The sequence below is a fragment of the Arvicanthis niloticus genome, chromosome 8, assembly GCF_011762505.2.
Source record: "Arvicanthis niloticus isolate mArvNil1 chromosome 8, mArvNil1.pat.X, whole genome shotgun sequence".
Lineage (NCBI taxonomy): Eukaryota > Metazoa > Chordata > Mammalia > Rodentia > Muridae > Arvicanthis > Arvicanthis niloticus.
This window is the reverse complement of record NC_047665.1, coordinates 28979110-28993858: the sequence shown is the minus strand read 5'-3', so window position 1 is coordinate 28993858 and position 14749 is coordinate 28979110. Positions and strand designations below refer to the sequence as shown.

Genomic DNA, 14749 nt, shown 5'->3' with positions numbered 1-14749 from the left:
ATCCTGCTGCAGCGTCACCTCAGACAGCTGGCAAGTGTGTGCTGCCCAGTGACTGGAGAGGAGTGCTTCAGAGACCCAGTCAACTGGTGACTCTCCCTTGAAGGAGAGCAATCCCCAGCCAAAGAGAAGGGCAGGGGCCTGTCGACTCTGGGTAGTACCACATGTACTGGATCCCAGCCAGCTCAGTGCTATAGGACCTTCCTTTCAGTATAGGCAGAGATGGGAGGGGAGTGAAGGAAGGAACTGCTGGGGTGGATACCCAGAACCTTCGGTACCGCTGACCATATGTGCAGCCTCATAACAGTCATGGGCAACTGTGATTATTGCTGTTTGAGACTGAAGCTGTAGCTGGCAAGGAGCCACCAAAGTGTAGTCATCAGGAGTGTCACAAAGGCACAGGCACTGAAGAGCTGCTTGTGTTCTCCATACAGGCTAACATCACTGTGAAGTCCCCACACCCTGAAGGCTTAGCTTCAGCCACTGAAGCACAAACTCAAGGGAAAAGGCTTCAAATGCCAGCTATTATCCACGTGACTGACAGGCTGTCTGTAATATAAGACTTGTGGGGATTCCGTTTGCTTATTTGATCTCTCTATCATTTCACGTGAATAATGAACTTAACTCAAGAAAAGCTGTTCATGAGCCTCAGCACAGGCAGAGCACAGGAAAAGAAGAGCAAAGCCTAATATCAATATCAGGTTGCTTCCACTGACAGAAAAGCAAAGATGGACGTGTGTGTCAGTAGATTGCAAAACACCTAAGATAACAGAAAAGCCTTACTTTGGCTTGTTATAGAGGTTCCAGTCAATGAACCAGTGGCCATATTGCTTTGCATCTGTGCTGAGGCAGCTAGTCACTTCCCAAGTCAGAGAGCAGAAGGGAAGAGAGGACTGGCAAGGGTTCCACAGTCCCCTTCAGGTGTATTTCCCCAGTGATTAAGGATGTCCCACAAGGCCACAGTCTGAGGCTTTCACTACTTCCTAATGGCACCTCTCTGGGGACTAAGCCTTTGGTGCCTTTGGAAGCGTTGATGTCCAAAGCCTAGCAGCAGCACATCTCTGCAGAGTGACTGCTAAGGCAGCTGACTCCCTGTGGTCTTGTCTCTCAGGTAACATCTGCCGGCACTTGCTGCCCCTGGTCCAGTGCCCTACCCTCATTGTGCACGGGGAGAAGGACCCGTTGGTCCCACGTTTTCATGCTGGCTTCCTTCTCGAACATGTGAAAGGGTCACGGTGAGTCTCGTTACAGCTTCACGCCTTCTGGGCACCACAAAGCCTCTGAGGAAAGAAGAGAAGCCATAAGAAGGAAAAGACGTAGGAGAAAGGTAGTTTAAGATACATGTTCCTCATTTGGTCAGAGAGTACCATGGGGTTGAGGGTACCACAGGCACAGAGGACCTGAGCTCTGAGCTCTGGGGATCGTCAACAGAAGGATTCTGGTAAATGTCTGAGCACAGTGAGGCCACAGTGTTCCCAGGCACTGAGTTCTGTAACAAGAATGTCACATTAGATCTGTAGCAAGCACTGGTACCTACTCGGTATACCTTGGGATCTTTAGTTCATTTAAAACCAATAACAATAAAAACATTCATAAAACCAAACCAAGAAAGTGAATTATCCTTTGGTAGCCACCCACATATATATATAGTCATATACTGTATGACTGTCAACTCTGAAACTTTTTTTCTCACTAAAATTATATTATAAAACTTTATGCCGGGCGGTGGTAGCACACGCCTTTAATCCCAGCACTCGGGAGGCAGAGGCAGGTGGATTTCTGAGTTCCAGGCCAGCCTGGTCTACAGAGTGAGTTCCAGGACAGCCAGGACTACACAGAAAAACCTTGTCTCGAAAAAACAAACAAACAAACAAACAAACAAACAAAAACTTTACAAGTCATAGTCACCTTAAATATGTACTCAGCCCCTTCATGTGCCTGAGTCCCCAAAGCTCAGAAGGGAAAGCTGGCCCCCTAACAGCTCCACTGCCTGTGAGTGAGTTCCCTCTGTGTATCTTAACAGTGGGCTTCTCTGGGGATTTGGAAATAAAAGGAGAGGTGTTTTTATTCCACAATAAAATACAATTATATAGCAATTCATATATCCATATCTCTATATATGAACTATATACATATATTTGTAATTTTACATTGAAAGACCTCTCTTCATTCTTCAGAGTCTACTACATTCTTCTCTATCAGTTCAACCTTGACCTAGGCAAATGAAAGAATATGAGCAGAAATAGCAACCACTTTGGGAAGAATGTAGAGTAGGTGAAAAATAAAGGTAGAAGTTAGATTGACATTACACTGTGAGTAAACATGGAATAGTTTTACAAAAATTTATAAGTCCATAATAAATACAGCATTTTTGTTTGTTTGTTTTTCGAGACAGGGTTTCTCTATGTAGCCCTGGCTGTCCTGGAACTCACTCTGTAGACCAGGCTGACCTCAAACTCAGAAATCTGCCTGCCTCTGCCTCCCAAGTGCTGAGATTAAAGGAATGTGCCACCATTTTTCAAACTTGACTTTTGTAAAATTATAAAATTATGAGCCATGGTTGTAGCACAAAATTCAAATAGCTTATTTTCTTATTAACCTCCCAGATGTTTTTTGTGCACCTCTGGAGTAAGAATTTCGTTTTCTTTAAAAACACATAAATATTATAAGAATGTGTTTTCATTTTAATTCCAGATGTGCAGTGTGGGGCTGCTTCAGACTGTCCACAGAAGCTGACTGTAACTTGCCCCGTGCTTTAACAAGGGCATGATTTTGCCAGCTGAAGATAGTTTCTGCAAGTGTGTGATATTTGGAATTCTGGGGACTTCTCAGAGGCTATGTACATGCTAGGGCCCAAGAGGAGGGGCTGGTTGGCCAGCTGGCAGTTGGATGTGGTTTGTCAAGTGGTCATGTGCAAAGAGATGAAAAGAAGAAATTAGATATCCTGATGGCAGGATCAAACTTGCCCTAAGGAACACAATGCCCCTAATCAGCAGGAAGTAATCTAATGATTTTCCCCCTTTCCCCTCTATTCTTCTTTCTCTCCTACCTAGTGTTAGGGGTTGAAAGGGCAGAAGAAGAGGGGTGGAGAAGGGTGGAAGAAGAAAAGAACCCACAGAGTAGCCACAACTCCAGTTACACACTTCAGTTTCTATGTTTTATTTTAATTTTATACATTTAGAGTGAGCAATGTGATGTTTCCACATAACATTTTATATTTCAATGTGATGTTTCCACATAACATTTTATATTTCAAAGATATTTTACTTATTATACCTCACTGCAAACTTAGGGAAAATAGTTCCATTTTGTAGATGAGAATTCAAGGCCGGTTGATGTTAAACAGTGTGTCAATCCATTTAGTTGGTAAATGACAAGTCCTGGACTTTCCTAAAACAGAGCTTTTCCTCACCATAGCACAACTGCCTCTTATGAACATACCATTAGAGAGGTGCTAGGTGGCCTAGTTAATTGTTTTCTGCTTCAGAAATGACAGTTTTTTCGTACCCTGTCCCTCATTATAAATGCAGAGTCTTCCCTTAAAAAGCCAAATTCATTAAATATCTGTCTCTAAAATAGTATGGCCTAGGAATTCTGTTCCAAACCTATCTCCTAGCAACAGAATACATCAATATTGAAGAAAAATATGCCCTTCCTGTGCATTTGGTAGAAGGAAAATCATTTTCTTACATCATTTTCCTTTGGAACTGACTGGGTTGGAGGTAAAATGTTATTAGCAACTGTTCTCTAAAAAACAGTCTGTATTTTCCACTCCTTTTGCTAAAAGGGCCTTTTATGTTGGGTGGGAACCTACAAGACCGTGGCTGGCTTCTTTGGGATCCCAGAGAAAGAAACTTGGTTCAAAGAGCAGCTAACTCCTGCTGGGCATCTGCTGTGAGGCAGGACAGTAGCACACCCTGCCAGGCATGCCTTTAACTACACTTAAAAGCATTTTCTGTGCTCACAGGTTTTTTTTTTTTTTTCCCATGAAGCACTTACTGTGTATGAGTCACACCATTGGTGCTTTTGCTGCCTTGAAAGGAGACCAGCTTCCAGCTTTGCCAATCTGTCTCCTTCCCTTCCCTTCTCTTCTCTCTCTTCACAGGAGAGGAGTCATAATCTCTCAAAAGCAAAGAGGCCTTTGTTTTAAGTTTTTAGTTTTAGGTAGCTGCATTTCTCCCCAAGAAGCTCTTGTGTAAAACCCATGGTGGGAACTGTTCTGACTGCAGCAGTGAGGTAAACAGACCCAGTCTTTGGACTCCTCCTGCCTTGACTCTAGTTTCAGGGCTCCTGTCTAGCCAGACCTCCCTCTAGGCTTACAGGCTTCTCACCTGTCTTGTCTGCCAACTTCTGGGTGGACACTTCCCATTACTGCCAGCCCCAGCAGCTATCTGGAAATCTTGTCAAGTGTTAATTGGCACCCATCCTACTCTAGAGCTGATGTGAAGAGGCTCTTGGAGGCAGCCAAGCTGGACTGGCTGGAGAGAATGTGAGAGCACAGCAAGGTCAAGCCACTCTGCTGTGAACCAGCTAGCTTGGCTTGGTTCAGCAAAGTTAGAGAGTTTCTGCCTTAGCTGTCCTCCAAGAAAGACTTTCAACTCTGCAGTAATATCAGAGCATCCTGTGCTTCCCATGTGCAGTTCAGAGTTCACTAAACTACGTGAACGTCTCAACCCTTTATTATGAATGAGGGTCTGGGGCATAGGAGATGATTTTGCCCCGCTCTAGGCTGATGTAGACATTCCAAGCATGTTTAAGGTAGGCAAGGCTAAGCTGTGGTGTTTGGCAATGTAGATATATTAGGTGCATTTTGTTGCTGTTTTGTTTTTTTTGTTTGTTTGTTTGTTTGTTTGTTTTTGTTTTTTTTGTCTTTTGTTGTTCCAGACAAAGTTTCTCTGTGAAGCCCTGACCATCTTGTTGGAGCTTTCTCTGTAGACCAGGCTCACCTTGAACCCAGAAATCCACCTGCCTCTGCCTCCGTGTGCACCACCATTGCCCAGCCCATGCATTTTTAATTTATGGTATTTCATTTTAAATTTTTTCTACATTGCTGGGTATAAGGTCAGGGCATTTTGCCTTAAAGCAACACCCCCAGCCTCAATACTGTCAACACATGGCAGCTTTATGAAGACATGACTCCATTACAACACAAACAGCCATCTTCCCTAGTTCTAGAGTCCAGGATGGGGCTGGTGGCAGAGTCCCTGCTCTCCAGCTCATAGACAGTCTTTCCTCTGATCCTGTGACCCACTTGGCCTTTTTTATAAGGTCACTGACCATAACAAATCAGTATATGACCATAATTTGAACTAAGTCACTTCCTCAGAGAGGCTGAGATTTCAGCGTATGCAGGGGTTGGGAATTATTCCCTGAGTATGTCTGAGGAGGCTTCAGATCTCAGGAATTAACAAAAACCAGAATCTGCATCTCAGCTCTAGCCTCCATGCCCGTTCCTCCCTTCCTGCCTGTCCAGTATACTTACCCTTCATGTCATAGCCCAACGTCTCCCCCTCAGGGAAGCTTCCTTACCCTACAGTCACATGGTTCCTTATTCATACCTTTTTAAACAGCTCTCAGCATGTGATTTGATTTTTATCCCATTGAATAGCTCTCTCCGATCTAATCTAGCACATTTTAAAGGCTCTGTTGGGGGAGGGAGAACGCAGAGAGGAAGGCAGACATGTGCAAAGCAGGAGCAGTAGGCACCCAGAGGTCAGACTCTGCAGCGGCCCAGCTACATGGTCAGGCAGGCCTGAGAGCCCCGGAAGCAGGAGAAAAGAGGCATAAAAATTAATGTTTACAGAATGACATTGCAGGGTTGCGTCAGCCAAAGGGAGAAGCTAAGGGAGAAATGAAATTTCTGTGGAAATGAAAGGGTGCTAAATAGCATTTATGACTCTGGGAGTAAGAACACTGGAGTGCCATTTGACTATGTGCCCTTAAGCATTGCACATGACATCTCTAGCTCGTTTGCTGGTGTGTAAAACATAGGTGCTGGGTAGCTTCTCAAGCTGACGTTCAACAGATTGAACCAGCTCTACTCACACTAGGGAGTGCAATAATCGCCGAACTCAGTCTATGGGCTCAGGGTTGACCGTCATCCCCAAACACACTCAGGCACAACCACAATAACATCTACTTAAACACCAGAGCACCCTGAGTCCCAGTCAAATTGATATGTGAAATTAACCATGGCTATGAGGAAGGGCTGACGGCCACATGCTCCCCTCCAGAGTTCTAGATCTTGAGGAGGCTTTCCTGAAGGTCATATTAATGGAGTTATGTAACAGGAGTGGCCATCTAGGTACGTACTCTTCTTATCTGGGTCACTGAAGGGAGGGAAGCCTTCTTTCTGATGCTTCCTTGGCTCTTCAAGTCTAGTCACCAATGTGAGATGTCCCAGCCTGCTGGAGCAGTGTGAACTGGAACATGAAGGTGGAACCAGTTCACGCCAGCAATGGACTTCCTTTACTCAGCCAGATAACAAGACCAGAGTCCTGGAGGAGGGAGAGGCTGATGGAAAGCACCTGCTACAGCCCATGCTTGTATACCACATCTTGCTGGGGGTTCCCACCACCACCACTAGCCCCCATGCCCTGATGACTTCTCTGTAAATATTCATGGCTTTTCTATGCTCACCCAAGTTCTGAAATAATGACACGGAGACTTGGTGTATTTATTAAGATTCTTGCACTACATATGGGTAGGTTCTTATTGACTCTAACCCAAACATGCTGGGCTGGCCTATTTTCCAGCCATGTAGTGACCTGCCATTTTAGTCTCTGGCTGCTCCTGCTCCACCCATCCTCTTCATTCTCTCCTGGCAACCCATTCCCCAACTCTCTCTCCCTCCTTTTTCCACTCAGGACCTCTTCACTGGGATCAGAAGCCCTGTCCCCTTCTTTCCTGCCCAGCTATTGACTGATCAGCTCTACTAACCAACCAGAGGTTATGGAAAACAGTTTTTACACAACATTGAGACAGGGGATGCTTGACACTGCCAACATCCAACCAGATCTCTGGGCACAGTAAAACTCATCTGAACACATGCACAAAACATTCCCCAACACCTCTCCCATAGGAAGGACGGGAGAGAAGTCAGCTAGAGTCCCCTATGGCTACAATGTTAACTTCAAATAGAAAATCCCCAGGGCTGATGCCTTTTTTGACTCAAAAGGACCAGAGTCTGACCCTTTCCAGGCAAATCTTTTGTTGTTGTTGTTGGGGGTTTTGAGGGGTTTTTGTTTTTTTGTTTTGTTTTGTTTGTTTGTTGCTTTTGCTTTTGTTTTTTTGAGACAGGGTTTCTCTGTGTAGCCCTAGCTGTCCTGGAACTCACTCTGTAGACCAGGCTGGCCTCGAACTCAGAAATCCGCCTGCCTCTGCCTCCCAAGTGCTGGGATTAAAGGTGTGCACCACCACTGCCCGGCTTCCAGGCAAATCTTAAACACATTTTCTTAAGGGAAAAAAAATCTTCCAATTGGAAGTTTAATGTCAACCAATAAATGTAAATAAACTGTGCTCCCTGAGTCAGAATATTTTTTGATATGCTGTGCTTGGTTAGAGCTTTCACAAAGTATAAAACATAACAAAACAATAGCAGAGATCAATGAAACGCCCACAGACTAGTGCATATGCCTTACATGCAGTCTTTCCATTGGTCTCAGGGATACCATTACTACCCCCATTTTTCAGGTGAAAAAATAGTGGCTCAGTGGTGGGGGCGGGGAGCTGTAGCTTCCAGTGCAGAAGTCATGCTACCTCCATAAAGCCCTTCACCCACTGATGACCTCCATAGTACATGTCCATCTTGCACTGTGGTTGGTAGCCCCAGCCAGTGCTCTGGAGTCTTGGCAGGTTTGTCCTCCATACACCACAGTAGATAATTAATCCTGCAGACCTGGTGGAAGTGCTCCATTGAGAGTGAGTAGGGGTCACTGCAGCGATTTAACTTATTTTTCATGCATGAAATACGATTATTAGATTTAAGAAAAGAAACTTCCCCTTGAGTTGTCTGTGCCCCGCACCCCCAACCCCAAATGTCTAGTAGGATAAAGTCTGGGGGCGGTGCCTTTTAGCTTCACCAGTTGGAAGAAATGCGTAGTTCTCACATCTTACCCCAAAGCATAATCAAAACCGAAAACATTCCATTTCTGGGATTAAAGGTGTGTGCCACCACTGCCCGGCTAGAATCTTTTTCTAAAGACACCACATGCTACAGGACCACTGCCTTACAGGGTTCCTTCCCTGGCATCTGAGTCATGTGTTTAGTGGTAGGCTTTCCTACTAGTTTTCCTGGAGAATGTGATTGTTTGAAAGCCACTCAGTGAGGCATGTGTATCCTTTTATTGTCTGGGTAAGAACTGGGTCAGCAGCAGAGTAGCTTCCTGGCTGAGTGTTTGTGCCTGGGTGTTCTGGTCCTCTTCCCAAGAGGATTCACAGTAGGCTCCACACAGAGTGAACGGAAGATTCGCACTAAGAAAAGTCATCAAGGAGAATGATTTTCTTTATACTTTCATCTGTCTATCCACCCACCCACCTATTCATCCATCCATCCATCACTATCTGTCATGCATTCATCCGCTGTACACCCATGTATACACTAATACACCCACTAATACACCCATCTGGCATCTAAGGTAGTTCTATCATACTTTTAATATAATGAATCTCATGTTTACTTTCCCAAGATATAGAGACGTTGTAGAAAAACTGTAGGCTTCATCAGGTTTCACCACATTGCTAAAAAAAAAAAAAAAAAAAAAAAAAAAAAAAAAAAAAGGCTGGGGGGGGGGGGGGGGCCCCACAGCTGTTTTTAATGGGAACAGTCAAATTGTAGAAACGGGGCAGAACAGGTGACAGCTGAGTTGGCATCTCTAGATGTACTTCAGGATGGTCAGGTCAGGGTTTCTTGGCTTCTGAACCCAGCTTAATTAAGATAAATGATCATAGTTTGGCCTATACGTGTCCTTCTGTTACCTCAGCATCCTGGGAAGCTGAGTCTTTTCTGTGTCCTAAAACCTGCAGCTTTGAGCATTCTTGGAACCCCATTCCTGGGTGGCAGCTGGACTACCTTTGGGGCTGTTATAATTTATCCCTTTTAAGAAGCACATTTTAATCCTAAATATTCTGGTTATTATTACTAGGCATTATTAACATTACAATGGCCCCTAAAAAAGAACAACAGTATGTATTTCCCTTTATATTTGATTGTCTTGATTGTCCTATCCCTGCCGTAGGCACAGCAGAGTTGCAAGAGACCCAGAATCTTCTGAGGAGGGCTGCCTTCCTCCAGATCCCTCCCACTGAATGGCTGAGAGCACCAGCCTTCCTGCTAAGAGATCAGAGAAGTACAGACTGTAGTTATTGGAATGTTGCTCCAGTCTAATTTCTTCAACACCCAGTTGTCGCTGTAGACAACATGGCTTTATCTTGGGCTTGGCCGCCTAAAAGCTTTGTTTAAATGTTATTTCTACACTTTAGAAGCTACTAAATAAAATAGATTTTTTTAATCATATTTTTTTTTGAAAGATTGCAAATCAGTCTCCTTAGACTAAAATGACATTAAATAGGGGAAAAAAGCCGTTCCAGGACGGAGGGCTCTACCAAAGACATGATGTGACAGCTGCAGAAGAAGTTCTGCACACGTGGCTGCTGCTGAGGCCCAACACCCACCCACAATTCCTAAGGCATTTCTTCTTCTGTCTGCTGGCCACAGCCGCGCTTATTTGTTCTGTACTCTGAACATGACAGGATGCCTTGGAACCTTGGATGAAGGCTGCTACTGGCTGAGATTTCCTGTTTGGCTTGCCCACTATCACTTTACAGATTCCCCCACTCCCACCACACAAAGAACTCACCTGTGCAACTCAGTGAATTCTGACCATCTCTTATTATTGTCACCTTTTCTTTTGAAGAGTTAGGGTTACAGCCAATCACTGTTACCCCTATTATTTTTTAGTCATTTTCTCAGTAGTCTTTTAAAAAAACAAGTTGATTAAAAATAGGCTTTTAAAGTAATTACCAGGTCACCATCTCCATTGTTTTCCAGTCAAACCTTTATGTACCTGATGTGATTCCAAACATATTGTCACTGTTCAGTGAAGACCTTGTGGTTTACCTCTAGGGTGTTCAGAACTTCCAAGGGAGTTCACCCTGACATTCACATTCTTGGAAACTTTATTTGGTTCTGAAAGATTCTCAGCAACTGCTGCAGAGGGGAAAGCATTTTTAATACATACCACTGATCAAAAGTTTGCTTCATTTCATAGGTTGCATCTGATGCCAGAAGGCAAGCATAACCTACACTTACGCTTTGCAGATGAATTCAACAGGTTGGTAGAAGACTTTCTACAGTGAAAGTCCAGGAAACCTCTGGTATCCAGGAGATTCTGTATTGAAGGATCATGTCATTGCCTGTTACCTGGATGCTCCTAAATGCCTTCCCTTGCTGTTCACCTCACCTCACAGACAGGCTGCCAGGCTCTCTACCTTCCCTGCAATGTGACTCTATGCAAGAAGAAAAAATAGCATATCCAAATCTGATTATAGCTTCAATCGCTGCAAAAAAAAAACCATGAACATTAGCATTTTTAACATTAATTTTCTATCATTTTCTTAAAAGTGAATTCTTACCATGATTTGTTTTCAAATAAATTTTATGGGAAACATTTGTAGTGTTCCTGTTTGCTATTTTAGGACTTCTTAAATATAGAACATACTTTTATTGTCTGAGAGTTAAAAGCCTTTGCCTTAGTCCTAGATTTGACAAGTTCATAGGGTACCTGGAATGCTAATAGTTTAAACACTGAGCAGAAGTCCTATGTCGCTAATACACCCTGAGGGTTTCTATTTCAGAAAAAATAATAGGTGTTGAGGGAAAAATGACCATAGATTTTATACACATGCTTTTTTATTCGTATAGATTTCTGAGACAATACTGTAATCTTGAAAGGAGGTTCACACTATTACATCAACAGTGAATTTCTGACAGAGGCAAACTGAGCACCATAATTTACAAATAGAAAGACCATGCTGGAGGACAACAGAAGTTCACTAAGGGTGCACAATGTATCTGAGAAGTTCTTAAGCCTCATCCTCGCCCTCCTCCTCCTCAAACTCGCCCTGCTCATCAGCTGTGGCATCCTGGTACTGCTGATACTCAGACACCAGGTCATTCATGTTGCTCTCCGCCTCGGTGAACTCCATCTCGTCCATGCCTTCTCCCGTGTACCAGTGCAGGAAAGCCTTGCGCCGGAACATGGCAGTGAACTGCTCCGAGATGCGCTTGAACAGCTCCTGGATGGCAGTGCTGTTGCCAATGAAGGTGGCTGACATCTTGAGGCCACGAGGAGGGATGTCACACACGGCCGTCTTCACATTGTTGGGGATCCACTCCACGAAGTAGCTGCTGTTCTTGTTCTGCACGTTGAGCATCTGCTCATCCACCTCCTTCATGGACATGCGGCCACGGAAAATGGCAGCCACTGTCAGGTAGCGGCCATGGCGCGGGTCACAGGCAGCCATCATGTTCTTGGAGTCGAACATCTGCTGGGTGAGCTCGGGCACTGTCAGGGCTCGGTACTGCTGGCTGCCCCTGCTGGTCAGGGGTGCAAAGCCTGGCATGAAGAAGTGCAGGCGTGGGAAGGGCACCATGTTCACAGCCAGCTTGCGCAGGTCTGCGTTCAGCTGGCCTGGGAAGCGCAGGCAGGTGGTCACTCCACTCATGGTGGCTGACACCAGGTGATTGAGATCGCCATAGGTGGGTGTGGTCAGCTTCAGGGTGCGGAAGCAGATGTCATACAGGGCCTCATTGTCAATGGAATAGGTTTCATCTGTGTTCTCTACCAGCTGGTGCACGGAGAGGGTGGCATTGTAGGGCTCCACCACAGTGTCGGAGACCTTGGGTGAGGGCATGACGCTGAAGGTGTTCATGATGCGGTCTGGGTACTCTTCTCTGATCTTGCTGATGAGCAGGGTCCCCATGCCTGAGCCAGTGCCTCCCCCCAGTGAGTGGGTCAGCTGGAAGCCCTGGAGACAGTCACAACTTTCTGACTCCTTCCTCACCACATCCAGGACAGAGTCCACCAGCTCGGCACCCTCTGTGTAGTGGCCCTTTGCCCAGTTATTTCCTGCACCACTCTGGCCTGAAAAAGCAAAAGAGAATATTAGACACTTAGGAATCCAGGGTGGTGTCGTTGGACTGTAAAGGAAATGGAAGAAGTGGCCTTAGAAAACATTCAATAGTCTTTTAGACACCCTTTTATGGGGAGGAAATATTGTCAATGTATCAGTGACGTCAAAAGCCCTGGGCATCATAATAAAGTTAGGATCGAGTTGAGGAAGAGGACACATTTTAACAATGCTCAGTAGCTTCTACACTTAAGCACAGAGAGCATTCTGTAAATACTCTTAATTAGATATAATTAAAAGGGGCAAGAAAGACAGCTCTAAGCATTTGGGTTACACCTTGGTCACTGAAGTGGTTACCTGGCATCAGCGGTCCTTTGAAATCCCCTGCAGCCTGTGATGCCCTCTTTGAAGGCTTTCATCCTTTCCACCCCTCCCCCCAGGAGGCTGCTCCTCACAGAGGCCTTGCATAGCCTCTACAGGCCCACACTCTCCTCTGAGCTGTCAAGAGTGACCACAGACATGATCTTGTCAGCTGCATAGGTTAGGCCAGGACTTGTGGTCTGTGGGACACAGGCTCAGCTGGATGCTGCACGCAGAACTGTAAAGCTCACGGCTGCTAGGAAGGGAGTGAGTCATCTGGCCAGCTCTCATGGAGCATGACAACATACCGAACACAAAGTTGTCTGGCCTGAAGATCTGGCCAAATGGTCCCGACCTCACTGAGTCCATGGTGCCAGGCTCCAGGTCCACTAGGATGGCCCGAGGTACATATTTGTTGCCTGTGGGGACAAGAGCTGACTTAGAACTGGGCTTGGGAAAGGAGATGGATGTAGCAAAAGAATTCAGTGCAGAAACCCCAGCATTGAGACAAAGGATGAAAAGAAAAGGGAGACACAAAGCATGCAGAAGTCTTCAGGAATTATGAAGTGCTTTTCTTTAATGAGTATGCAAAAAAGCATTTCCTTGTCTGCATGCTGGTAGGAGGCTTCTTCTGCCACAGTATGGAAAGCAAGAATGACATCCAAACCCTTACCAGCAGCTTCATTGTAGTACACATTGATTCTCTCCAGCTGCAAGTCACTGTCACCATGGTAACTGCCAGTGGGGTCGATGCCATGCTCATCGCTTATCACCTCCCAAAACTGAAATGAAGACAATCACATCATGCTTAGGAGCTCTCTGTCACCCAGAAAGGTCTCACCCAGAAAGGTCAGACAGCAGGCAAGAGCCTAGTGAGCGGCTGCCCTCTATGTATTTGGGCAGCAGCAGCCGCAGCAGCTGCTGCAGAGGGTCTTGGGAATGCGCAGTGCATCGGCCATATTATGACCACAGATGCAGAGCTGGGAGGAGCCTGGAGAAGGAAGTGGGCACAGCGGATCTCCCCAGAACTGCAGAGGCAGCTGCTTTCTATCACTCCAGGCAAGGCTGAATGTTATCCATACAGGATGATGGAAGGGAAAGGCAGAAGGGAAGATCAGGTGCCCCGCCCCCTGTGCCTCCAGGGATCAATGGCTGCTGGCACAGACTCCATTACAGCTTTCAACAACCCAGTTTTATACCACTGACCTACATATTGGCTTCGGGTATTGACCCTGCCTAGGAATGTTCGGGGATGGGCAGTACAATCCTGAGAGGGCGTCTGGCAGCCACGGAAAAAGCTGGCCATTCTCAGGATGCAGCCTCCATTGTGACTTGGCAGCAGGAAAGCGAGTGGGGAGGTTGGGTGGGCAATATGGCGGTGTTGAAAGAGACCACGTCCTTGTACAGGCACCCGCCCACACCCATGTTAAATGCCCATTGCTGTCTCCCTGCTGCCGTCGGGTCTCACAGCCCGCATTCCGAGCAGTCTCGCAGAGGAGAAAGAGGACCCTATCGTTTTTCTGGCACATCTAGAAGAGCCCTTGTAAGAGATTTTGTCTAACACCCTCGTTTGTTGGCCTAAAAACACGCCTCTGTAACATCTGTCAACCCAATGACACTGCAATTTTTTTCATTCAAATGACAGTCATATATATATATATATATATATATATATATATATATATATATATATAAATTACATTTAACATGAAATTTTCCAATACATGTAATGACCCCCAAACCAAATTCAGACACGAAAAAGCCCAGAGTAATGTCAGCTGCACTCCGCAGAAGGGCTGTGTCCCAAAGCAATGTAATGGACCTTGATTTAAGACACCCTGTCGCACCCATCGTGGCAGGTTGGTCGGCTTTCAGGACCCGGCCCGCCCAGTAGCCAGCGGCGGAATGCGACTCCAGCTGGGGCTCCTCTGGTACCCTTAGGCTCGGCCTGCCTCCCGACCCCCGTCCCCCCAACCTTGGGACCCCGGCCCGAGGGGGCGACCTCATCCATTTCCTCCCTAGGGTGCGCCCACCTTAGCACCGATCTGGTTGCCGCACTGGCCCGCCTGGATGTGCACGATCTCGCGCATGGTGCCGGCTGTAGAAGGGGTGGAGGCTCTTTGCCCTCGGAGCAGTACGTGGACAGAGGGCTGAGGAGCGCAGAAGACCAGTCGCCCTCCCCCCGCTCCGCCTTTTATACTCCGGGACCGCCCGGCCCTGCTGACGTCATGGGGGCAGAGCCGAGGGGCGGCGCGGAGGGGAC

General features: G+C 46.2%; 2 protein-coding genes across 2 annotated transcripts in view; one reads left to right on the top strand and one right to left on the bottom strand.

Moving 5' to 3' along the window:
• The window catches only part of Bphl (biphenyl hydrolase like), a 35624-nt gene extending 24960 nt beyond the window's left edge, over positions 1-10664 (top strand). Inside the window, exons 6-7 of the mRNA XM_034510170.2 lie at positions 1109-1232; positions 10266-10664. Coding sequence (XP_034366061.1) covers positions 1109-1232; positions 10266-10353 — 212 coding nt within the window. The 3' untranslated portion in view covers positions 10354-10664. The remainder of the gene's footprint in view (positions 1-1108; positions 1233-10265) is intronic.
• Positions 10665-10888: 224 nt separating this feature from the next.
• Positions 10889-14676, bottom strand: LOC117713711 (tubulin beta-2A chain). The gene is made up of 4 exons (XM_034510171.2): positions 14520-14676; positions 13160-13268; positions 12795-12905; positions 10889-12140 (listed from the first exon to the last, which is right to left on the bottom strand). The coding sequence occupies exons 1-4, from the start codon at positions 14574-14576 to the stop codon at positions 11080-11082; spliced, it is 1338 nt and encodes a 445-aa protein (XP_034366062.1). The 5' UTR covers positions 14577-14676; the 3' UTR covers positions 10889-11079.
• Between the last annotated feature and the right edge of the window lie 73 nt (positions 14677-14749).

Bases quoted from the DNA above. Each gene is read 5' to 3' on its own strand.
- LOC117713711 (XM_034510171.2), bottom strand. From the start codon at position 14,576: ATGCGCGAGATCGTGCACATCCAGGCGGGCCAGTGCGGCAACCAGATC. The intron at 13,269-14,519 runs GTGGGCGCACCC...TCTTCATTTCAG, and splicing joins GCAACCAGATCGGTGCTAAG to TTTTGGGAGGTGATAAGCGA. The intron at 12,906-13,159 runs GTAAGGGTTTGG...TTGTCCCCACAG, and splicing joins GTACTACAATGAAGCTGCTG to GCAACAAATATGTACCTCGG.